Consider the following 26014-nt stretch of genomic DNA (forward strand, 5'->3'; position numbering starts at 1 on the left):
GTTAGTGTATTATGTTAAAGCTACATTGTGTAAGAATTTCTCCCATCTAGCGGTGAAATTGTATATGACAACCAACTGAATATTACTTTCTAGCCCTTCATATTCCAAGCGTGTTTTAACTGCTACGGTGGCCAAACCCGAAATTAGCTCTTAGTATCTCCCTCGTTTAGACACAGCTGTTCTAGCCACTCCAAAATTAACTTTGGTCTTGTTGCTTTGCCTGTCGCGTTGTCGTTTTAATTCTTTTTTTTGCTTCCCTGGCGAGTAATCTCCCCCTCGCATTCGTCACGGTGCCACTAAGTGTAAGAGGGCGAAAGGTGGATGTATCTCCCTCTCTGGCTAATGTATTTTAAAAGATGGAGGCGCTACATGTCTGCCGTCATTCGAGCGACTCGCTCATATGTATTCTGAATGGCAGATTCTACGCATACGAGAATACTTTGATTAGTTGGAGGAAGTAATAACACATGAATGAGTACATATTTGTGAAAGAACAAAGTGTTTTTGCTAAGAATCAACTCAAAAAATTACACAATGTAGGTTTACAGTAAGGCAGATTTTAGAAAATTAAAAATCATTTGGCAAAGAGTTATCTGTTTGAACATCAGCTGCGATATATTCCAATTATCAGACTAATGCACTGTCCAATTATGCAGGTAGTTACTGATCGTCCATTACTTCAGTGTCAGAAATCTCCGCAGCACCAAACTAAATTACCATCCCACAAGCTCCTTTTGAATTATCCCCACAGGAATCGATTACATTTCCTCTCAAATTAAGTGCCCTTTTCTACCAATTTTAAATCGGTCTGCCAACCTCAGCACTTCTTCTTCTTGCAGTACGTATCCACCACCTCTGGCAAGATGCTTTCGTCCTCCTCCACGTCCTCCGTCACGGTCTTACCGACCAGCTGGAAGATGTCCTCCGCTGGGACCCCCATGGGCTCGGCCACCTTCACCGTCAGCATGTCCTGAGTCAGGACGGTTCCTTTGGGGATCTTGACTTTGGCCACCAAGGACTTACCCAGCTGAAAGAAAAGAAGTGATGAAAACTAATAGCTCTAATGTTTCCTTAGTCTATATCCACGACGTCCCACTTCCTGGATTGCTCCGTTGCCGGATTTCACTCATTTCGGCCGGATATCCATTGCCTTGGGCTTTCTTTGTGTTGCCATTTTAAACTCCGGTCGATTCATGAGGACTATAGTTAACCTTTTCTAAGATCTCTGCAGGGTTAATCCAGACAGCTAGCTAGACTATCTGTCCAATCTGAGGTTTCTGTTGCACGACTAAAACAACTTCTGAACGTACACACGTCCCACCAAAACAAGTTCCTTCCCAAGGCTATTTTGCTCCGTATGGTGCTTAGTGCCGCCCAAGATGATTGTGATTGGTTTAAAGAAATGCCAATAAACCAGAGTATGTTTTTCTCCCATCCTGGAATGCTGTGTGGACTTGCCAGACCCTCCTCCACAGCGCTGTGGAGAAGGTCTGGCAATGTATAATGTTTCCTTAACAGTGAAAATGCCACTTTACTACATTAAAAAACGAATGTTTTGTGGAAGGAGGATATCTCACCTTATCATGGCACGGCTTCTCACAAGGTAACATCCTTTTGACGCCGTCCCCGAGCGCCCTCTCCACCAGTCGGATGGAACGGACAAGCTCGGCTAGCTCACTGGGCACCAGCGAGGCTTCGTGGTCACTTCCTTTCCACGTCTTGTCCAAGGTTACATGGCGCTCGATGACCTTTGCCCCCAGAGCTACAGCCGCAACTGAAATATTGATCCCAGACTCGTGGCCGGAATACCCAATGGGAATATCGGGAAATTCCTTCTGGTATTCCTGTAGTTGACAAGTAGGCGAGTGTTACTCCTAAATCTCTTGCTGAGAAGATTGGATGCCACTGTCTAGAGCCAGCTGCCGGTTAGCTTAGCTTAGCATAAAGACTGGAAATGGGGACACAGCTAGCCTGGCTCTGCCCAACAGTAACAAAATCCATCTACTCCCAAAATGTCAAACTTTTACTTTGGTGAGACTCTAGGGACATAAACTGCTATAAAAATGTTTGTTTCCTGAGTTGAGAAAAAACTATTATTGTGTTACAAAATTACAATACACTGTTTTTTTTTTATAGGCATACAATGTTTTTTATTTTACATATCTATAAAAAGGTAAAAATCAATAAATCGCCAGCAGCCAGTTAGCTAAGCTAAGCATTAGAGTCTAAAAACGGGTAAACACAGCGCTGCCCAACAGTCACTAAATCTGCCTACCAGCACCTCTAAAGCTCACTAGTTAAAACATTAAGTTATATCTTGTTTGTTTAATCTTGAAAAAAACAACAACAGAATATATACATAGTGGCAGTATATTTATATATACATGCAGACATGAGAGGATATAACGCAAGTATGGTGTGATTAAATTATGGACATTAGAGTAAAGGTCTTAAGAAGAAGGAGAAGATAAGCTTTTAGGTCCTCCTCCTTTGATCTGTTGTATGTATAGAGAGAGGTGCTTTCAATGGAATCTATTGGGTCTAATAATATCTGGGAAGATAAACAAAAACTTTCATTGTTTTTTACAAATGGAGTGACAATTTGGCAACTCAACATGGTTGAGAAATCTTTCAAGAACATATTGTTTTGTAGCAACCTTTTTAATACAGGAGTAATACATTGCTCTATTCTGTTCTTCTTACCGTCAGCACTTTGAGGTTGACGTCTTCAGCTTCCAGAGGATAGGCGCTGGTGCACTGCAGAATGGCAAAGTTTGGGTTGTGCTCCTTCACGGTCTTGTAGACCCGACGCATCGTCTCCATGCTCTGCATCCCACTGGACACCACCATAGGACGTCCTGACACAGACAAGAGTGCAACAGCCTGGTAAACATTATGCCTAACATGGCCAGAAGGCAACATCTTTACTCTTAAGGAATTCCTGCAGTTCAACATTCAAACTTTATTCATTTATTTTTTTCCCCCACTTTGTAACTAATTTCTACTGAGACATGACATTTGTGCATTTCCTCTGCTTCTATTGATCTTTTATTGTTTCTACAGAATATTCTATTTGTTTATGCGTAATAGTTCTGAAATGCACTGATGACCTTTCACTGCACATGATGATAAACTGACTTTAGCGCTTGTTTATTCAACATAAATTGTCTTTTCAATTTCTTTTGTGTTATCTCCGTGCCTTTAAATTGCCCCTCTGGGACAAATAAAAGTTATTTGAATCGAATTGAATAAAATACATCTGGCGATTGAAACATTTCCCCAGATGTGACAGTTCACTCTGACCTTTCTTGGCAGTCTTCTCCAGATAGGGGAAGTTATTGGTGTCTCCAGAGCCCACTTTAAAGAAAGGCACATTGAGCTCGTGGAGGAACTCCACTGCCATCTAAAGACAGAACAAGTGATGGTTAAACTCAAACCTAATTAAAACGTCATAAAGCCTTAATCAAAAGTCTCTTTCTTACCTCATCCATCCCAGAGGCAGTGAAGAAGATCCCCACCTCCTCAGCATACTTCTGCAGTTCCCTGTACTGCTCATGGTTGAACTCCAGGTGGCGCTTGTGTTCACCGTAAGTTTTTCCCCAGGAGTGCTTTGAAGTGTAGGGGCGTTCCAAGGCTCTCTTGTTGAATTTGTACTGCAATTCACTTTTCTGGAATTTGGCACAATCAGCACCACAGTCCTGTGAAGGGGGATATAAGTAAGGGCATAAAAAGAACATACATGAATAGGAATGATTCATTTTAGAGGTCCTAATGATGAAAGTAACAGATTAAACTGAACTGTAAATTCACAGGAAGGTTTTCTGGAGAGGATTGTGTAATTTGGTACTAATTAGATGGGAAAGTGTTACATTTCTACACTTGTAATGCAATATTTAAAATTTTATTGTAATGAATTTATAGTGTAACAAAGAGTTTTCACTGGGTGAGCTAAATCTTTTTTTTTCTTCTTTTTTTTTTAAAAGCAAGCACACCAATCAATATCAACATATATGGGAAAAAGTTAATAATGAACAAATACATGTACTGGGGTTTAAAAGGAGCATTTCTTTTAAATAAAACGTGCATGTGCAGCAGCTGAAGTAATGTTACATGTGGTATAGATACAGTACGCTAGTATGGCCACTGAATGGCCGTGAATAGACAAGCCAAACTCCATTCACAAATCAGGTAACGTGAATTCAACATTCTACAACATAGACACATCCTTTCTACATAAAATACATAGACACATCCTTTCTACATAAAATACTTCTGAGCCACTTGCCTGGTCCACAAATGAGTCTTCAAACACGCACTAGCGAAGTTTATATTCTATTGAAAGATAGGATTCAGACGAGGACGATGTGGCGACAAAGATATTAAATTGGCACATTTTTATATTGAGTTCTGAGCAGCCTACGTTAGTTTCTGTTGTGTGTCCTGGCTGTTTAAGATAAGAACAACAGAAAATAATAGGCTAAATATTCACATTCAAAATAAAGCGACGCTTGTCAGTTGTATTAGCTAACGTTACCTTTGCCATTTTGATCATTTTCTTGGCAATCTCAATGTCTCCCTGGTGGTTTTGTCCGATTTCAGCAATGATGAAGCACGGGTGATTTCCTCCGATCATTCTACCGGGACACAGCTCGAACTTTAAAGGCATTTTGGGCACAGAAAAGGACACGTAAAACCCGTGAAAGTAGTTACTTAGCAGGCGAACTGGACGAGGGGAAAGCGTTAGCTGGACTGTGAAAGCCGACCGGAATCATTCATATGATGCACATCCAGGATGTGGGAGGACCTCTGCGTTATAGTTCAACGTAAAAGCCGGATTTCCTTAAAAATAAAAGCATAAACGTATGCATTATATTTGAATTGCAGCTGGAGTGGATGAAGAAAAAAAAGTATTATAGGCTGCTTAATCAGCTTCTGAAACGACACACGAATAATGCAAAATGTATAAACATCAAAAGAATAATAATTATTAACCATTTATGCACATTGGTGGTGGTTGCTGTGCACATGCAGAAAACAGCAGTAGAGAACATTATGGCGTTTTTCCATTACATGGTACCTGCTCGACTCGCCTCGACTCTACTCGCCTTGACTCGCTGTGCGTCCGTTTTCCACATTGGTTTTCCATTGCAGATTTTTAGTATCGCCTCAGCGTGGCTGGTCGTCATAGCGACTGCCGTGGGCGTGGCTTAGTGGCCTCCATTTCCCCCGACTCATTTCCTGGTTCTCCTTCTCCGTAAACAACATGATATCAAAGAGATAGTTAACGTTTACTGCTCCAGATTTCCCACCGTGATCACATATATATGACTCTAGAGTCGCTACTCGCTTTGTTTCTCTCATATATATATGACTCTAGAGTCGCTACTCCCTGCGGAGATAATCGCCGTCACTCTCTCACTTCTCCCTCGCTCACTAGCTCCCCAAAACACACATCACACATTCACACACCAGCGCACCAGTATAACCATCAGGCCACTTGTGTATGCTACCGAGAAAGCTCTGCGTGGAGCCGGCAGCAAAAAAACACCGCTGGCTAAACTATTTAAAAATGCCGTCTATCGCTAGCAATGCAGTGATCAGTGACGCTTCTTTCCGACCAATCAGCAGCCTGCAGGGTTTCACGTCACCTTCTCGGCTCGCCTCAGCTGGCTTGGAACCTCGACTGAGCAGGTACTAAAAAAAGTACCTGTTAGCAGGTACCAGGTACTTTTTTTCGTAATGGAAAACCAAAAAAGGTGAGTAGAGTCGAGGCGAGGCGAGTAGGTACCATGTAATGGAAAAGCGCCATTAGGCTCGTTCGAGATGAGCCAGATCTGCGCAGAATCGATCACCGGCGATCGCCGCCCAATGCATGCCGGTTAGATTTGTGTCCGACTTGATCCCGACTTGCTCTGGCGTCATGCACACGTGGGCAACAATAATCTCACGAGACCAAGGCGGCCGCAGTTCTGAGACGCAGGTAGCGCAGTTGCTTTTCACCAACTGCAAGAGCCAGGCGGACGCAGGTGGACCCAGTGCATGCTTGGAAACGCCGGCCTCTCAGCTGATCGAACAGCTGATTGGTTCAGAATCGACTCAACATGATGACGTTTTATATAAACTTTTTATTGATTTTGGGATTTTAACTGCGATTTTTCTGATTTAAAAGCTGATTCTTTACAGAACACATGTTGTGTGGCTGATAGTTACGTTTAGAATTCAGAGAGACTTAATCGGTTGGGATTACAGATCATCTAAGTCTGTTGTTAGCCTAATTAAAATCAGCAACAGATCACATGTAGAGAATCTTGACAGCTAATCTGTCATAATAAAAACAACTGGAGACTGTGTACGTAAGCTGATATATGGGTCTGATGAAATTTTATTAAATCGGAATCGGACCACCAGAGTTTCTGTCACTTCCTGTTCAGCCTGAATACTGCTGGAATCAGCTGGAAAACTGTTCGACTTGAGAGCGGACTTTTGTCACTGCCCCCGGCTGCTGCCGCCTGTTCTCGTCTACTTTACAGGCGAGGCGCAGTTCATCTCGAACGAGCCTTATTGTAATGCCATCGGCGTTATTTATTTATTTATTTATTTTTTTACTTTATTGAAGAAAGTAGACATACATTAGGAAGGAACGTCTTCTGTACATCTTAACAGTCTATGTTCTAAACGAGCCGGGGGGTTACTAAGGAAAACAAAACCAAAACAAAGCAAGACAAATTCATACAAATATTTTGTAAAGCTTACAAAGGTCATATGATCAAACAGCTTTTTTGTTTGTACAGGTAGAAATGGAAAAAAATGTATTGTTTAATATTGGCAGCCAGCTCCAAAAAGCTTGGTTTCTTTTTCAAAAACTTTGACTTATGTAAATAAAAGTTGGTTAAAATAATTATTAAATTTATCACCTTTTATATAATTATATCTGCAGCAAACCTTTCACAAATGATAACCTATTCAAAGATAACACAAGTTTATCTGCCTACAATTTTAGTTTACCGATTGCCAAACTAATAGAAAAATAAACTGTACAAAAAAGAAAATCTCTCCCAAATCCACCAAGCTTTGTTCATACTTGTGCTGGGTTGGATTAATGTGGTCTGTTGTTGTTCTTTACTGATTGGTTGATAACAGTACAAATGTATTGGCTTTGGAAAAGACAGGCTGGAACTCATTATCATATATACTACATTACTTCTGGCGCGTTATGTTACGCGTATTGAGCCACGTAAAAAGCGGCGTTAGATGAGCATTCCACGGCGTTTTTTACGGCGTTTTGTCATTAGACGACGTAAAAGACGACGTCCTGACCGTTCAAAACAGGTAGGAAAGTGACGTAATGTGAGCTTTTTGGCGTTCCATACACAGTGACAGGAGAACTCAAACAGAGACGAAGCAAGACGAGTCTAAACGCGAAAATTAAACGAAGTTACCCGAGCGGCTCAAATAAAAGAAAAAAGATGCCGATAAGTATTTGGCAACGCTGAATGAATGACAAACTTTCTTTACGACTACTGTTGGGGATACAGACATGATGAACAACAGTCCAAAGCGATGAATATGCCGCTACAGCAGCAGCTGTGAAGTGGCGCTAGGTGAGGATAACGTTAACCAAGACAATGAAGAGGACAGCATATTAAACAGCACCCTCTTTGGGATTTCTGCCTGCATGCAGTTTCGTGTGTGCATCTGCCAGGCTAATACAGTGATAGAGATCATAGAGAAGAAACGCAAAGGAGGTGCAGAGAAGCTGCGTGAGAAAAATAAACGAATAAACGAAATAAACAATTTTTGGTCCCAGTCCGTCCCTGGTGCTACTTATAGCTCGGATCCTGCATGTGAATTCTAAAAAAAATTCTAAAGGCGTGATGATTATGCAACAATATGTAGCCTACATGTTGTGCTGCTGTTTCATTATTGTTGTTAATAACATAGTTATGTGCTGCTGCTGCTGTTTTTATTATTTTTATTTGCTTCACAGTTTAGTGTATTGCACAGTGATTTGTGTCTCAGTAATGATCAGTGGTGGAATGTAACTAAGTAGGCTACATGTACTCTAGTACTGTACTTGAGTCCAAATGTTGAAGTACTTGTACTTTACTAGAGTTTTTTCATGCCACTTTCTACTTCTACTCCGCTACATTTCAGAGATAAATCTAATACTTTTTACTCCACTACATTCATCTGTTACAGCTTTAGTTACTAGTTACTTTACACATTAAGATTACTGCACACAGAACACATGATGTTTGATTCTAAAGTAAACTAGCCGACAATATAACGGCTACAAGTCAGCTGAGATGATGAGACCATTAAACACTAGTTGATTGACAATACATTTGTTTGGTTTGTTTAAAAAAATGAGGATTTTTCGACATTCAGTACTTTCACTTTTAATATTTCAACTACATTTTCCTGATGATACTTACATACTTTTACTTAAGTAACATTTTCAATGCAGGACAGTATGGTATTAGTACGTTTACTGAAGTAAAAGATCTGAATACTTCTTCCACCACTGGTAATGATGTTGTGATTTTGCCTGAGTAAAGCTGGGTATTCTGCACTGATGCAGATGCTGTAGCCTACCTGTTGGTTTAGAAAGCTAAAAGTGATTACCAGCTTGCTGTTGAACTGTGAATCCAGGGAATTCTGCTGCTTTGCTGTTTAGTTACGTTTCCATTGTAAATGTTTTGGTGCTGTGGTGGCAGAGGATAATATCTGGTATTCTTTCCACTTACATCTCTGTTAATGTTAGTTTTATGATGTAGTTTTCTTATTTTACCTATGTGGTGTGGTGGTAATTGGTGCGTGTGTGTTTGTGTGTCTAAATACATTTTTCCAGTAAAGTGCAATGATTAAGGGGGGGGGGGCTCACATAAAGAGCAGCCTAGGGGCCCCTGACCACCTTAATCCGCCCCTGACAGTAAGAATTCAGCACACGCTCTTTCTCCTCTGTTTGTTAGTCTGTATGATGGAAGGGTGTTGGTTAAACAGCGTTCAGTTTTCAGTCTGTTTTTTTGTGGACACTCCTCAAACTGAAGAGGAATAAAATGAACATGCATAATATAAAATATTAAGGCTTCATTAAATGTGTTATATTGCTATAGCATTGTTTATGTGTACCTTGTGTTGACAAGTGCCTGTTCTGACAATAGAGCTTTTTAAGGTTTTGTTGGTGTTGCGTAATACTGCATTATCACTAACATCTGGCCTAGTACACCAGTGTAGATGGTGCGTTTAGTACATAAAATATATTTTTTATATATCAGATTTCAGTCTCTTCTGGGACATTCGTGTTTTAGAAAGGATGGTCTTCACCTGAAACTTTCTGATTTCTAGCATTCTAATCAAACACATATTTCACAAAGTTTTCAATCTTACTAACAAGTGGTGTGTCACATGGTTGAAACATAGACTAATATACATTCTACGGATTGGACACAATTCAGGTCACTTATTGGAACGGTTCCTGTTGGCAACAGCCTACACTCTGTGGTCCCATCAGTTACTCTGTTAAAGGTCTCACACTTTAAACATTAAATATCCAGTTGAAGAAATGACAGGAAGACTGCTTTTATTCAGTTTTTACTGATACTGAAATCAAATGGACAATGAACACGCATGGTCAAGCAACAGCTGGCTAACATCTAGTTCTCTTTAAAACCACAACTGTGTAATTTCAGTGACATTAACGTTTTATATACTGTATATATATTGCCTTCTGTATATGTACATAGGTACACGCATAGAGTACATACACACAAACTGTTGAGGTTTAAACACACTTTGTTTAGTTCCTGACTGGAGAGGGGAGAGGCTTTCAAAAGGAAATGCATAGGTTGGAAAATTTAACACAATATGCCACAAACTGGCTCTACACACACAGTTCAAAAGTACACACACTGAATTTTGAGTTTTGTCTTAGAGTTTGGTCCTTAAAAAAAAAAAAAAAAAAAAAAAAAAGAAACATTCTGAAGATACTTTCTTTTTTGTAAGGATGGGAAACAAAGAGGTGAATAAAACCATTTAACACCAATCAAACCTGGTAGGTCAGAGTTAAAAGTACAGCATGATGGGAATGATATTGATGGGGGGGGTCGTGTGAAGCAGGTTGTAGTGTAGCTGGAGGCCCAAACAAACATCAGCCCTTCCCTTTTAGTGTCCCAACTCACCACCCTTACACAAGTTTTACACAACATCGAAACAGACCTGGTGTCGATCTTAGTGTGTTAAACAATGAGGAAGATGAATAACAAGATGTTGATTGGTCTGAGGAAGATATGCACACAGATGAAAATCTTTGAGGGGGCAAGAAATGGTGAGCTAGTGCTTTAAGGCTATAATCTCTACAGACCTGCCAGGTGGAGATAGAGGAGGTCAGGACCACTGGCTATATCCTTCCACTAGGGAGGGGGGGGGGGGCAAACATATGCAGAAGGGATGTAAGCCCCCTGTCTTTAGAATAGAGATTGTGGTCGTTTGGGTTGGTTGGTGTGTGGTGAGAGAGGATGACATGGAATGACGCCCTGAGCAGCCTTGGCTGCTTAGCGGACTAGCGGGGACTGCTTCAGGGAGATGAGGACGGAGCGCATGCGAGACACGTCTTTGGCTTGCTTGCTGGACTTGGGGTTGAAGTCGCAGAGCCGAGCCACCCGCTCCCACTCCGTGCCGGGGTCGTTCTCATCCAGGTCCGAAATCATGGCCTCCTCAGCCGCCCTACACGCAACAGGGAAGAGGACAAGGAAAGGACACGGAATAGAAAACAATCAGTGCAGGAAGAAGCAAGATACAGCAAAGTTCACGTGCAGCTCTGAGGAAGTCCTCTGCTGCTGATCACCAACACACACACAAGTCCGGGTGGAAAACTTCGTCGTGCCTCTGAGGATTCATTTGTCAGATATATTAAATTACATTTACAGGAATACTCAGGAAGAATACTCCTCAAATCTATTGCGCATAATTCTTTTTTTTTTTTTTTTTTTTTTTTTTTTTTAAATGGCTCGGTGGGACTTTGATGGTTCAGCAGAGTCTACCTCAGGGCAGGACAGTCCAATCACCACACAGAAACGGACATCCAACTGTCTTTAGGCCCCCACAGGGAAACAAGCTACAGCAGTTTCATTACCTGTGGCATGCCCCCAACTCTGCCTACATATTACAGTACAGTCAGCTGTATTTTTGATTCTCCACAACAGTAAAAGGGAGGTACATACAGTATAAAACACCAATGAGAAATCCAAAAAACAAAAACAAACCAAAGCTATTTAATAATAATTGTGATTATTAATTGTACGGTCTGATAAGCATCTTTGGTTGGTTAAAAATGCAGTTCTTTACAGAACTGGGGGAGGGGACTTTGCCCACACTTCAACTTGCCCTGTCGTTGCATATTTACAATGTTCTCTTTCCTCAGCAAGAACTAAGTATAGGGATGATGAGCTCATCTATATACGCGTCCTTGATTAAAAAGGAACAATAATGGCAAGTTGTGTTTTTTTTCTTTTAACCAAGCCAAAAAGAACCAGAAGCACTGCTGGGCCTTAGCCATGCATTGCACTGCGGCTGAAAAGCAGGCTATTTGGAGGTGTGGCAAAGAATGCGTTTACTTTGATTTCTTGTGTCGTAATTGTGGAGCCGATCAATTACCGTTTTGTTGGGGACGGCTTTGGTGCATTTAAACAATATTTAAAACAAACAATATTTACACTACAGGGCTTACCACATAGCACTTTAAGTGAATTTAAATTATAACACAAAAGTAAAGAAAAGACAAAACTTAAATCTGAAAATGGATCAGTGCCACTACCACAAGACATTTGAGATGCAAGCCATTGATTATGGCTACACAAATGTAAGCCCTCATCCCACCCATAAACAGTAATAATTCCACTGCCGTAATACTTTTCTAGTTACAAGGATTTATTTTCTATTCCCCACCCAACCTGCAAGCACAAACTCAGCTACAAACTACAACACAGTACACAAAGCAAAATGGGGATGAGAAGCCAATGAACATTCACTGTCACAACCAACTACAAATACACAAAAGGGACTAAAAGGACCACAACATCACATAAGGGACATTTTAACAAACTTCTATCTAGGCAGTGGAACTAACTATTGGGAAAGTAAACTGGGTATCTGTGCAACGTATAATTATCTAACACACACAACACACACAGAACTGCATCTACCCCCTGTCAAAAATAGAAAAGATTTGGAGATTCTGGGGTTTCATAATTTTACTTAACTGGTCTAGGCGGTAGCAAGGATGGTTAATGTGTGTGCTTTAAGGTGCATAGGAAAAGAAAACAGGGAGAAACAGTTTCACAAGTCAGAATTTAGAAGAGAGAGAGAGGGGACGAAATGAAAGACAACAAAAATGAGCATAATGCAGATGTTGAAAGCCAGCATGCAAAAGCGCCAATTTTGTGTAAAATGTAAAATGATTAGTGTGCAGCCTTTGGTTTGGTGAGTGAAAAATAATTTTTACTTTGTGCCAGATATCTGTTGGTTACACACACAAGGACATAACGGCCTGGGGTCTCATTTATAAAACTGTCGATTATTTTCCAAGTAGGGACAAAACACGAGCCCATCATCTTAACATCCTGATCTATAAAATGTTACAAGCAATTTGATCTCGTCTCGTCACAAGACACAAAACTCATTTGACTAAAATTTCAGCTCCCACTCTCCAAAAACAGGTATTGTTCAGAGATTGTGTAGAGATGCAGTCATTCTCTTGTCACATTTTTTTTTTTTTTTTTTTTTTTATTCCCAACATTTGTGTGGGAATTGGTAATCACATTATTCAAGTCCATTTGTTCTTACTTAATTATTTATTTTATTTAGTTATAAATGATGCCCCTGGAGTCCCCCTCACAGTCTCACACCAACAATATGAAGGAGGAAGAGGTGTGATTTAGTGTCATTCTACACCAACACTGCTGGGGCTCAATCCCACATTTAAGATAATCATCTGCTGCATTAACTGCATTGAGGTGTGCACATATAAAAAAATAAATAAAATAAACCACTATTGAAAAACACAATGAAAACCCCCTTTCCCTAATCATGAGACAAATGCATTTTATCCAGGGCCATATTAAACATGAGCACATTATTAATAACTTACAAAAACATTGGAAATGTAATGCCAATTTTAACAGCTCAACAACCAACCTAATGAAAGAACCAGGGAAGGGAAACTGTGAAACTACTCTCATCAAACAATAGCTTTCAACTGTACATCTCTAAAAAACACTATTTTAATAATAATAATATATATAATAACTAAGGACAGTCGAACACTGCTATGAGTTTGATCTCTCCTCGTCCTTGAAAACCAAAGGTGATAAATAATAATACATCGAACAAAAAAAGTGTTCACCAAAATGCAGTCTTAAGGGCACTCCCAAGTAATTTGGTAGCAAAACCAAAGGCTGCACAGCTCAGCTTATTGGATAGCTAGCTGGGCTAATTAGCATGTCATCGTGCTGGACAGCAGTACTATAGCTACAGAGCAGCTAACATTCTAGAACATAAACACAGAGCAGTTTGAAGCAGTTGTGTTGCCATGATATGACCAGTGGCATTATCAATAAAGTCTTTGCTGGGCGTTTAATTTAGCTGCAATAAGACGGAGGTGAGAGAGATAGTGAGTGCTGGACTCAATATTACAAGTCAGGCAGGTTTAAGAAACCCACATTTTAAACTGTTCAATGCTACCTGGAAATGGACTGAAGAACCAAAATGATGGAAACAAAACTGTATAACCAGATTATAACATATCCTCAAAGAGCAAAACAAGCTATCACCTGGAGCTTCTGAATGCTGGAGATAGCTCAAATTAAAATCTGAAAAAAGGAATACAACTTCACACATTGTATTTAAAATGACAGTAACTTCTAGTTCTGTTTCACATGCAGTTTGGCACTATCCTATTCTGCACATTGCCCTACGCTTTACACGAGTGAGTGGCTAGGGCTGGGGATGTGGGAGGTTAGTGTGAATGCTTAGGAAATTTGACTTGTCGAGATTCAGAGGAAGGAACCATCACCGAGAACAATGTCAATTTTGCACACTGTTCGGTCAAATCATATCGTTTCGTAAACAACTCCCAAGATTTAAAAAAAAAAGAAAAAAAAAAGGAATATTTAGGCGATGCCACCCAAACAAACACCCAAGTCCAATTATAAATACACAATTGCTTCAAACAAATCTATACGCATGTAGATTAAAAACCTTTTTTTGGGGGGGGCATGTTTATAAAAAAGGTGTTAAATAGAAACCAAACACTTTCTGTGAATAGCATATACAATTAATGTAAGCAAGTGTTAATTGTTGGAAATTCATGTCATGTAATTGCAAAATGTTTTGCTGAAATGAAGTTAAATAGTATGGAAGTGAATCATGGATGAGGCGCAGTTAGGAAAAGAATTCATTTGATTGTCATGGATGTCACAGAGGAGCGTGGCAGTGTGTGCGTGGTGGCATGCAGTCATTCTCTTTACTGAAATAGGCATCCACTTACCAATGGACATGCAGGCATATGGGGTGAACATTATTACTGCAGTTTACATTTGAAAAAGAAAATAAAAAGCTAGATGACGCGTGTGACAATTCGAAATGCAAGTAGTTTAAAATGAAAAACTAAAAAGGTGGAACTAAAACATGGCAACACAAAGGGAGGTAACTAATGAGATGCCGTCAATGGTTGGATGCTGGGAGTTGAGGACAATGGAGGGTGAAAAAAAGCAAAAAGAAATGATGAGGGAGGATGTTAGTTGGAGCAACATACACATAACCAATGAGCTCAGAGAAGGGCTGCTTGTAGAAGTCTTCATCCAGCACCCTGGACAAACATCCGCCCAAACGAACAGAGCAGCAAGAAGGCAGGAGAGAAGAGAGACAGCGATAAAAGGGAGAAGAGAATGGAAACACAGGCATTATAGGTTACCATACAAGAATAAGATATGGCATAGCATAAAAGGCTCAGGGTTTCGGAATGAACTTCTAAATGCAGTGTCAGGGGAAGCTGTCAGCCGATTGCGTCCGCCCCCTGAAATCTTTAATTACACGTCAGCATCAGCTCTTAAATCCAGAAGTGAGAGAGTGACTTCAAATTGTTCCACCTTCTGAACTGATTAGTCAATGAATTGAACCCTCATGATATGTTGTAACTATAGCTAATGAATATAGATTAAAACAAATATTTACTGACTACAGCTCATCTAATGTGAGGACTCATTTGCTTATCTTCATATTAATTACACATTATTTAAAAAAAAAAAAAAAAAGATTTCTGGCATTTTTTTGAAAGCTCAAAAATAAATGGTAAATTAGGGCGATATGGATCTGTCTTTTCTATACATTTAATAAACCAAGTGATTAATTGATTAGTTTGGTAAAGAAGAAATATTAATAATGAAAATAAGTGTTAGTTGCAGCCCTAATTCTCCTACCTTTGTACTGTATGTCAGTTATTTATTTCCGTTACTGATTTTTACCAGACAAAGACCATCCATATGATAAAGATCACGACATCGACACTATCAATTTCCCACCAAACACAGGGTTGCCAGATGAGTCGAGTGTCATTGCTGCAAGTAGTTTATTATTAATAGGGCAGCAGAGCTGCATTACAGTGCAGGAGAAACTGAGACAAAAACGTTGCCAATTCAACTGTGAAACGATACATTACTAAAGCAGTCGGCATGTTTAGATTAGATCAATCTTCCCATCTCTAAAAAAGCAAGGAGTCTCTCACACTCTGAAGTTGTGACCGGGTGGAGTTAATCTAAGACAATAATACAAACACAATACAATAGTTGCTTTAGGCATCCCTGACTAAATCCAGTGTACAGTAAGAGCTAACTTTAGCTGTTGAATTAAAAAGATATTGAGTAAAGAGAGCTGTGCTGGGAAGCAACATAACTGAACCTCTATGTTTATGAGGAGACACGCACCACCACACAGAAATATTTGTTGCAGGGCTATTGAAGAGTGAGTGAGTGTGTGTGAGAGAGTGAGTGAGTGAGAGAGTGAGTGAGTGAGTGAGTGAGTGAGTGACTGAGTGAGTGTGTGTGTGAGTGTGTGTGTGTGTGTCAAAGCATGAGATGCTACCTTAGAGACTGTGAGTACTAAGTTAGCAGTAAGGTTATAGCTGTGAATGTAGCAGTGCAGTCAGTGTGTACAGTGTGTTTAGGCTATTTGTCAGAGAATAAACTCCTCAAGACCCAAGCCAAGTTCCCCCTGCTGATTAAAGTAAAGGGGGTTAGCTCAGTCTCATATTCACTTAAGTTGAACCAGTTGACCATTAACTTTAAACTTTTTGTTTATCAATTGATGGTTTTTAGCATACCTGGTTTGAGGAGGTGCCGCATACCCCTCAGCCCCCCTACTTCCCATGTCCATGACTAAATAATATTAAATAAATACAAATATTTGAAACAATGTCTGTATTTTTTCAGTACTATATTCATTTGAAAGTTCATTGAAAAAGGCTTTTTAAACTCTGCCCCAACAGAGAATTTGAATGGTCTCAAACTACAGTGGATTTCCTTGATACTTCTTTACTCCTGCTACAATTTTGTGGCCTGTGCTACAAAAACTTCCAACCTCTATAGCACCAGTGCTACCTGCAAAACAAATTAGCGTACAGCCCTGTGGAGGGTCTGGGCTAGCGAGGGATAGAAACATTGACGTGCTGGGAGAGCAGCACATTGCCTTTCTGGAGCCTTGCTATGGTGGACCCATTTCTGTTCCTGCTGGAGATCCTACACACTGAGGCAAACCTCAGTATTTGGTTATATGCTCACCTGTGGCTGAATCCCCTGAAGAAAAGACTGCTGCTAATATTTAAGAACTTTTAACACCCTTTTTAAATATTCAGAAGTTTGAAAGATTCATTCAAAAGTTCCTCCATATCATCATGGCTTTTTTTTGTCCAGACAAAAAATGCAAATGGGTTCTTGTTCATGATAATATGAGCCCTCCCTCACTGTTCCTTATGTCCAGTTTCTACCCCTCTATGAAGCCAGTACCTGTTGTTGGTTTTGGTTTTCTCCAGCTGCTCGTTCTGCCTGGCATGCCACTCTTCCAGCTCCACCTTGGCTTTCTCCTTCCACTCTGACTCCTGCTTGCGAGAGTTTTCATCTGGGCAGGGAGATTATCGTGGAGAGAAGCGATAAAGAAGTGAAAAATGATATGAATGACAGGGTAGGAAACATTTTAAACACAAACCCACTTACTATGAAAAAGGAAATGCTAGATTTGAATCTCGAGCACTTGGTGTAGATATCGTGATATCAACCTTTGTTACTCAGACAGCGGTGGTCTGTCCTGTTCCATATAAAAACACTCTGGTCTGTGCTTACCTAGTCTCGCTTTGCCAGACCCTCCTCCAAAGCGCGCTGAAGAAGGGCCTGGCTACTCCACATAGCATTCGAGGATGGGAGGAAAACGTGCTCTGGTTTAATGGCATTTCTTTAAACCAATCAGAATAGTCAAGGGCGGCGCTAAGCATTGCACAGAGCCGCTAGCAAAATAGTCGTGTGAGAGAAAACTCAGATTGGACAGAGTCTAGCTAGCTGTCTCAATTTACCCTGCAGAAAAATCCACCAAATTCAAAATTCCAACACAAAGAAAGGGGAAGGAAATGGGAAATACATGCATCCGGCGGAATTTCCTGCGGCAGCGGAGCAACCCCGGAAGTGGAACGTCAAGGATATAGACTAGTGCTTACCTAGCACCTCCAGCCGTTCACGTTGCTCTTCCCTCCACTTGCGTAGGCTTTCAGGTTCGGCCTGCAGCCGGTCTGCACTGGAAATTGCTGCATAGGCGTCAGATGGACCATTGCTTTCCTGAAAAACAGAGGAGGGGATGATATGCTGATGTTATGAGATAATTAAATGACTTCATAGAAAACCATGTAATCAATGTCATATACGGAGATATGGTGAAGAAATAATCTCATCCTGTATTATTCACCTTTCCAACTATGATTTGAAAGTTCTTGGTCTGATTGCAATATGCATATAGTATGATTGTTCTTAAAAGGTAGCTGTATACAGTTTGAAAAAGCTTTATTAAAACCACATTTGGCCCACTTTGAGTTTCATCAGCGTAGCTTCTCTCACTGCCAGAAAGAATTCAGGCAGCAATGTTGCAATGACAGCACAGGAAAAGGAAGTTGGAGCGAATCTATCAGCCAGATAGTCAAACCTCTGAGGTCAGCACTGAAATCACACTACTAGTGCTAAAAAGGAAACAAGTATTTTCAAGACCACCACTTAAATACTACAACTGTCTTTTATTTATATTTTATACAATGAAAAAGCTGCACAACTGATGCATAAAATGTAGAAAAAAACACTGGAGTGAATATCAACATCATTAGCAAGTCAACTGTAGAGTCATCTCATAAATTCAGGTAAAGGATAAATCTGGTTAATACAACTTTGGTTTTACATTTTGTAGTTTTGGCCATCATTCTTTTCAGTCATTTTAACGTTTGTCTAAATTGTCGACATTAGGCAACTTCGCGTCCAAACAGTCAGACAGGTTTTAAACAAAACCCCAGGTTAACAAAACTTTCCAGAGAAGAAAAATCCCAGACGATCCAATGTAATGTATCCAACAGTGTTTCCTACACAGACTAATGTGTGTCAAAAATTCTCCCCCCCAACACAAATTGCTTTCTAATCTGTGGGAAACACTGTCCAATGTAAACATCCATTACAATTTACAGGCCGACTCCCTGGTTCAACTTCAGCCTACCACACTTGATGTAGTTGTGCGTGCACACCTTTTTTTCTGTTCATTGAGTGTTTATTACCAGCATTTCAGGTGGGCTAACTTTCTGTTTTACAAATCCAAATAAAGTGGTGTAAATAATGTGGTTTAACTGTTGGCTTGTTTACAACCTGCCCTATCACCTGGCAGCTTGTGTTTCTTCACCCATCTATCTGACTTCTTTTAAGCAATGTCGAGCTCAACGTTACAATTACTGATAGAAATGATGGCTAGGTCTCAGCAACTACTTTGGTGAGTACAATGTTATCATAACTTATAGAAATGAGCTAAATTGTTGAGAACAAAAACTGTGAAATGTGAAAACGTATTACCACATGAATATCTCCATTGACAGCACCATCTGCAAAGATACAAGGAAAATGGCTGTTAGAAATCAAGCAGACAAATAAAACCGCAGACACGATTACATATGTTTAGGAAGAAAACAACAAAAACTGACAAGACCTTGGCTAACTGGGAATCTTTTACTATTGCTGAATCCTCAAGATTTGCATAAGCACATTTTATAATAGGATATGTCAGCACTTCTGACCAACGACAATTGCCTAACCACGACGAAGCTACAGCCTCAAGGAAACGACGCAGTCATGGCCAAAGGTCGTTAAGCTCCATGAATTTCCTCTTTTGCCTGTGAGTTTAGCTGACAAATAGGCGCTGCCAGCAAGTAACGTACTCAAGCTCAATATGAAGCAATGAATGACACGGCCAAGAACGTTAGAGCTGATATCATCAGACCGCTTCATTCATTTTAGAAACGCTTGGATCGTCACGTAACAAACAAATAATCATTCCAAGTTGTCCGTTTTCGTGCTCATTTGTCAATTTTACATAGCGTGGACAGTCACGTTAACGTTAATCCCAGCTAAACCCACTTGGCTAATTTGCTAGCTAGCTAAACTAAGCTGACCAACAGAGCATCAACTTCAGTGTCCATTTAGGTCGAAATTAGGATTTAACGGAAGTTTAAATTTGACACAATACCCTACGCTTAAAGCTAACGTTAACTAGACGGACTATGTTAACGTTGGACGGAGGGAAACTGCCTCTGCTTGACCACAACAGTCAGTCACCGTTGGAGGAGTCTACCAGCGACGAAGGGACCTCTCCGCTGTCCAGGATGCTGAAGCCTTCGTCGTTTTCAATCCCCGCGATTTCGCTCTCCTGCTGGGCCAAGAACGCGGCAGCGGGGTCCTCTTCCGAGCCTACACCGTTTCCAGCCGAGGGCGCGTTCAGCATGTCAAAATCATCCATGTTGTGAGTACTTCTTGGAGGATAACTATCAGTAACGGTAGGCAGGTGTAGCGGTTGACCGAAACCGACTAGCTCAACGGGAAGAAGGACGACAATAAAAAGCTTGCGAAGCGGAAACGGACGAATAACCAATCACAAACCAGGATAAGTGATTGATAGTACAAATCACCAATCACAAAACAGCTGCCTCAAAATGGAACCAATCAAATCTATAAACGCTCCTGCGTACGGGTCCCATGACCTGCTATGTGTCAGAGCCATAGACAGTTTATCAGAAGTCAGAGCAGTGAGAAAAATCCGCATTCTACTGTTTTTTTCAGGGCTCAGTTATACTATTTTAAGGCAGACTTAAGAAGGGTTTTCTTAATTTTGGTCAGATCATAGAACATGCCTTCTGCCAAAAGCACCCTGGCAACACTTGTGGTGTCCAGCCCAAGCACACTGTCATGGTGGTTAATTATTAACAGCTCTGAAAGTCTCAAAGGGCTCAGGTGACAAGCAAGCACTCACCTGACTCAAGGTATGTAGCTGGAAGGCCATTTGTTTTAAAAACAGAACAATATCAGGGAAACTTACCAAACACTTAGGGACTCAGGGCGGGACTCAGTACTACAGTATTTCTAAGCTAGGACCACATTTAAAAAACGACAAACTCTGGCCTTTTGCTCTGAAATGAAAACCTGTGTTGATGTAGAGGTTCTGAAAAAACAAAGGTGAGTCTCCTTGCTGACACAGCTGAGCATTTTTGCACAGGTGAGTAAAAACATCTCATACAACTGCATTTTTGTACATCTTGGGGGATAATAAGGATGTAGGACTTGACAATGACCTGGCTCCTACAGCAGCTCAAGTAAAAAAATACACATTATATTGAAATACAATAGCAAAATATTAAACATATACACACATATATATATATATATATATATATATATATATATATATATATATATATATATATATATATAAAAAATAGGAATAGGAAATAAGAATTATAGTAATACAGTAATATTAACACTATAAACACCTTTCATATACAGATGAATACAAATAGTATTGGCATGGTGCACAGGTGACAGTAGGTGACACAGTAATAAATAAATAACTATACATAGTGTAGAATATTGTGGAAGGGTTGGCTCATTATGTTGTCGTGTTGAAGAGTGTAGAATCATGTTCTTACTATTTGCAGATAATATAATAAGAATGTAAAAGGTTTCCATAATAGACCAAGTGTGTTTTGGTGTATGCCTATTTAGCTTAAGCCATAACTATAAGATAGTTAGGGTCACAGTGGCCTCGAGCAAAGTACATTGAGTAATAATAACAAGTGAAACAGGAGCAGAATGTACCAACTTCGCGTGAGAGCAAATGAAGACGAGACACAGCACAGGGGCCTCGACCCTGGCGGGTGTTATGTGAAGATAGCAGTCCCGGTGCGGAGGAAGAAGAGGGGGCCCAAGAAAAAAAGTATAAGAGATGAGGGGAAGAATAGATCGGGGCTAACGATGAGAGGGTGCAGCAGTCTGCTGCTGAAGGATCAGCCTAGCGAACCCACAGTTTGGTGCTTGGCTAGCATCCTCCTCTCCCCCACCTCCTTTATGGTGTCCAGAGGGCAGACCAGTACAGAGTTTGCCCTCTTCACCAGTTTGAGTCATCTTGTGTCACTCTCTGTGCTCCCGGCTCCCCAGCAGGCTACTGCATAGAAGATTGCAGACGCAACCAGTGCCATAGAAGGATTTTAACAAAGTCCAGCACACACCAAGGGACCTGAGTCTCCTCAGCAGGTGGAGATGTCTTTTGGCCCCTTTTGAGGACTGTGTTTTTGGACCAGTCCAGTTTATTGTTGAAGTGAACACCCAGGTATTTGTATGTTTGAATTAATGATTAAAAAGAAGGCATAGAAAAAACAACTCATAAAAATGCTATTCTTTTTTTGTAATTTTAGTTTTCATGATAATTGTGATTCAGGCATAAACATCGTCAAAACAACTGAAGATGGAACATAACTGAAAATGGCTCACAGGGCACAAATAAGTCACAAGTGTGAGTGGTGCAATACTGAGTTTTGAATGGACTGGGGGGAGTTAACTTAGCAGTCGTACAGTCGGAACTATAGTGGAAGATTTAGATACTGCATTCTGTTGAAGCTCCAATGCGTTACTGATATGGGATATAGAGTGCAGAAATCCAAAGGGTTATAATGGGTGGCCACTGTTCCTATATTAAAAGTGCCATTTACAGTCCTTGTGGGACTTTAAATATCCATTAGACTCATATGATAGAACACAGAAATGTGGCAGTCACTGTTAAAAAGTAAATGGGAAACAACAGCTCAGTCTACTTCAAAGTCAAACTAAGAAGCTGCATTAACAGCCAAAGACGGCAACCCAAAGCCCAGTCCACACATATGGACTGGGCTTTTGCAAAAAGTGCTTCCTGGCTTTCCTCACTTGTTTAAACACGTTTATTTATTTTGTATATCTTTAACAAGACAGAAATAAACCAAAAAGATTACAAAGAAATTCGTCCAAATGTTATTACATACAGACCACGGAAATATTTTTAAGATACAATATATCTCTGAAAGGCAAGGAAACTTCAAAATCATTTCAAATCTTCATAATGTGTGTGTAAATTAAATGGAAAAAACTTCACCTGATTCAGGCAAAAGATTCACCCTCCGACCCTCCTCATGCTGTGGCTGCTAATAGGCTAAAGTAGTTGCTACCTTAATATTTCATTATAGTATTTCAACTGATTAACAATTTCACACCATGTAAGTCTTCAATATCACCAATAGGCCTGCACGATTAATCGTTATAAAATCGCAATCTTCGATTCATCCCTGTTAGCGAGGGGGCATATTCGGCCTTTATTTTGATAGGATAGCTGAAGACATAAAAGGCAAGCAGTTAAAGAGTGTGCTAAGAAATAATTGGCAATTGACAAACTCCATTTCTCTAGAGACTGAAGCTGTAGCATTTTGATTGATATGTTTTAATCATGTAAAGACATATTCAAAGAGTTCAGATAGAGCCTGTATCAGGGCCATATTTAGTTCAATGTGTTATATGTCACTATTTTTGGTAGCCTACTGTACATACATGGCCAGTATGTACTTTATACTTTATTCATTGAAGCCTCTATGTTTACAGGGTTGTGGTGATGCGCAATGTGCTATAGGTGCCAAAAAAAAAATGTTTGGTACTGCCAAGTTGTTTTGTTTTGTCATGGTTCATGTGTGCAATAAACATTACACTTCGTGAGAATAAAAATCGTGGCAGAGAATTGTGAGATCAATTCTAAGCTAAAAAAATCGTGATTCATACTTTTCCCCCAAATCGTGCAGTCCTAATCACCAACTAGATTAACCATTGTCTTTATGTACTTCCATCCCCACCCCCAACATCTTAAATCATTTTCCCTTCATAACAAAACATGGAAATGTAAAATAACTACGGTTACCCTTATCTTGAAAACGAATCAAATTGAGAATGAAAACTCCATACGAGATTTAAAGAAAAGTGAGATAGCAAGCAGTTAAGGAGAATTAAGAGGAAGCTGCAGGAGAATGTTTCAGCAATATTTTGGTCACATCTGATACAAGATTTCTATAATGACAGACTTTTCCAGCCACCGACCCATTCCATCACATTAGGTTGCAAGCAGAGTGAGGGAGTCCTACCCTGTAAGGATAGTTTTGACTGGAAGATGGCGTTGCCGTTTACTCAAAAGCTGATGCGTAATTGCTCCAAAAGTAGCAGTCCTGTGTGAAGCGTCAGGATGATATCCTTCAATATAGCCTTCTGGTTGCATAGTCCAACACCATGCTGGCCGCTCCAAGTAAAGCAGGTTCCTCCAAGTCTGTTGTGACAACCTCGATTTTCTGTGCAGAGTCGAGGGCTCTCTCCAAGATTATGCGCTTCACTGGGGCCTGGTAGTAAGAGGCCAAGACTCCGGACAGAATCACCAGCGTGGGGTTCACTATGTGGAGGATGTTAATGATGCCTATACCTAGCGCTGTGGAGGCTGGATAGGGGAAGATGAAGACGGATAGAAATTAGATTTTTCTCGTTTTAGTAGCAAATTTTAGGAGGAGTTACATATGAACTCTGAAGGACGGTTAGGGGCGGCAGGAAAATTACAATGACAGGGGGCTTTTTTTTCTGTTATTTTATTTCGCATGGATTTTTGCTTTGTACTCTCACCTTTGTTCAGAACAGCGTCAGCTTTGGAATTCCCCAGTCTGGCTGCGTTGATGAGGTGGGCAGCAGTGATTGGCTCTGTGAGCTTCATATCCAACCCATCCACCTTCAGCTGGTCCTCTGAGAGACACACCCACACAGTTCAGATGTATGTATGGAAATTATGAAGGACAACCAATTCGCTAGGTTTTCTGCATCCTGCTAGATTTCAGCAAAGTCATCAATCATAAGATGAACTAGTTTTTAGTTTAAAGTAAAAAAAAAAAAAAAAAAAAAGGGCAAAGACATGACTTTAAAATTCTTCCAACCAATAAATCTAACCAACCTATATTCACGCCTGCGTCATCTCCACAGGTGAACTATTCCTTTATGCACATGCAATGCCAGAGTGTGAACAAAACTAAAAGTTGTTTTCAGGACACACACACACACACACACACACACACACACACACACACACAGTCTGGGTGTAATTGAGTTACAGCACATTCCTAGAAGCTTCACACATTCAGCAACGAGCTCTCACCATCGTGCAGCCTTTTGGCCTCTCTCTGCAGGGCCAAGCCGGACGCGTAGGCCTCTATGCATCCTGTGCTGCCACACGAACACTCTGGGCCTTCTAATGAAACCATAATGTGGCCCAGCTCTGCAGCGCAGAAGGTACTGCCGTGAACCAGCTCATTGTGATGGATAATCCCTCCTCCAATACCTACATACAGAGTCAAGATACGTACTTCCTCAGTAGTTAAAAGACAGTCAGAACCATCAGCTCATCAATTACTTTCAATGATGATCACAATTTGCTTCATGATACAGGGCTCACAGTTTGATACACTAAGTACAGAAGAGGATTCCTTATTTATTCTTCCTTAGGCACCAAACTGGAGAATTACAAATGTCTTGATCGGCCTAGATATGTCCAAAGAAAGACCAGATCTAAATGGACTGCATTTACTGTATACCATACTACTGTATAATATAGACGCTCTACTATGATCAAGAATGATGTCAAACTGCTGAATTTTATTTTAAAGAAGATAATGCTCCTTTCATCCAAAATACAGTTGTAAAACTAAGATTATGATGGCTTTGTTAAACGTTATTACTTGCACCTACCCTGCTTACACTGTGATAAATAATGACCATATTATTTAATGAATGAAAATCCTGACTCACCTGTTCCTGTGATGACAGTGACAAAGTTCTCCACCCCCTTGCCGTGACCAAACTTCCTTTCAGCCAACGCAGCACAGTTGCCGTCATTGTCGATCCAGACGGGTAGGTGCAGGGCGTCGGAGATGGGTGTTCTCAGGTCCACTGAAGACCACTCCTGGATCAGCTTCGTGGAGTGCAGGACCACACCTTCTTGGGGATTTACACGCCCGCCAGTGGACACTCCTAAGATGGAGGTGAGAGATTATAGTTTTATATCGCGTTGGTCAGCATCACAGCCGATTATATTGGAGTAATGTTGAGTGTGCGCGTTTTCATACCAACACCGAGTATTCTGCAGTTGAGGGAGACGGTGTCTTGCATGGCATCGGCACACATCTTTAACATGAGCTGCATCCTGGCCTCAAAGGTCTTTGGATTGGACTGAGTATACTTCCTTACTATCTTACCCTGGACAGAGAGAGAGAGGTGGTAAAAGGAGGAGCGACAGAGTGGTGGTGGGGAAAGAAAAGGAGGAAGAGAAGAAGAGCATGGGTTTATAGCAGATAGCAAAA

At 40.5% G+C, this 26014-nt stretch overlaps 3 protein-coding genes across 5 annotated transcripts in view; all 3 read right to left on the minus strand.

Moving 5' to 3' along the window:
* Nucleotides 1-496: 496 nt before the first annotated feature.
* Nucleotides 497-5096, minus strand: nansa (N-acetylneuraminic acid synthase a). Its single transcript, XM_028600680.1, has 7 exons — nt 4993-5096; nt 4535-4839; nt 3483-3698; nt 3304-3403; nt 2704-2858; nt 1578-1844; nt 497-1027 (listed from the first exon to the last, which is right to left on the minus strand). The coding sequence occupies exons 2-7, from the start codon at nt 4664-4666 to the stop codon at nt 818-820; spliced, it is 1080 nt and encodes a 359-aa protein (XP_028456481.1). The 5' UTR covers nt 4667-4839; nt 4993-5096; the 3' UTR covers nt 497-817.
* A 4470-nt stretch (nt 5097-9566) lies between these two features.
* clta (clathrin, light chain A) lies at nt 9567-20202 on the minus strand. The gene is made up of 5 exons (XM_028602085.1): nt 19899-20202; nt 19140-19168; nt 17759-17876; nt 17058-17169; nt 9567-10725 (listed from the first exon to the last, which is right to left on the minus strand). Exons 1-5 carry the CDS (start codon nt 20077-20079, stop codon nt 10554-10556), a joined length of 612 nt encoding a protein of 203 aa, XP_028457886.1. The 5' UTR covers nt 20080-20202; the 3' UTR covers nt 9567-10553.
* Nucleotides 20203-23302: 3100 nt separating this feature from the next.
* The window catches only part of gne (glucosamine (UDP-N-acetyl)-2-epimerase/N-acetylmannosamine kinase), a 34665-nt gene continuing 31953 nt past the window's right edge, over nt 23303-26014 (minus strand). For 2 of the 3 annotated variants that reach the window (XM_028603681.1, XM_028603689.1), the window contains 5 exons: nt 25781-25910; nt 25464-25685; nt 24814-24996; nt 24291-24407; nt 23876-24111 (listed from right to left, as the gene is read on the minus strand). In XM_028603681.1, coding sequence (XP_028459482.1) covers nt 23876-24111; nt 24291-24407; nt 24814-24996; nt 25464-25685; nt 25781-25910 — 888 coding nt within the window. Of the gene's footprint in view, nt 24112-24290; nt 24408-24813; nt 24997-25463; nt 25686-25780; nt 25911-26014 lie in introns of all 3 variants that reach the window. The other variant, XM_028603671.1, reaches the window with a different exon arrangement.

Source organism: Perca flavescens, chromosome 2 (genome assembly GCF_004354835.1).
Source record: "Perca flavescens isolate YP-PL-M2 chromosome 2, PFLA_1.0, whole genome shotgun sequence".
In the NCBI taxonomy this organism is placed as follows: Eukaryota; Metazoa; Chordata; class Actinopteri; order Perciformes; family Percidae; genus Perca; species Perca flavescens.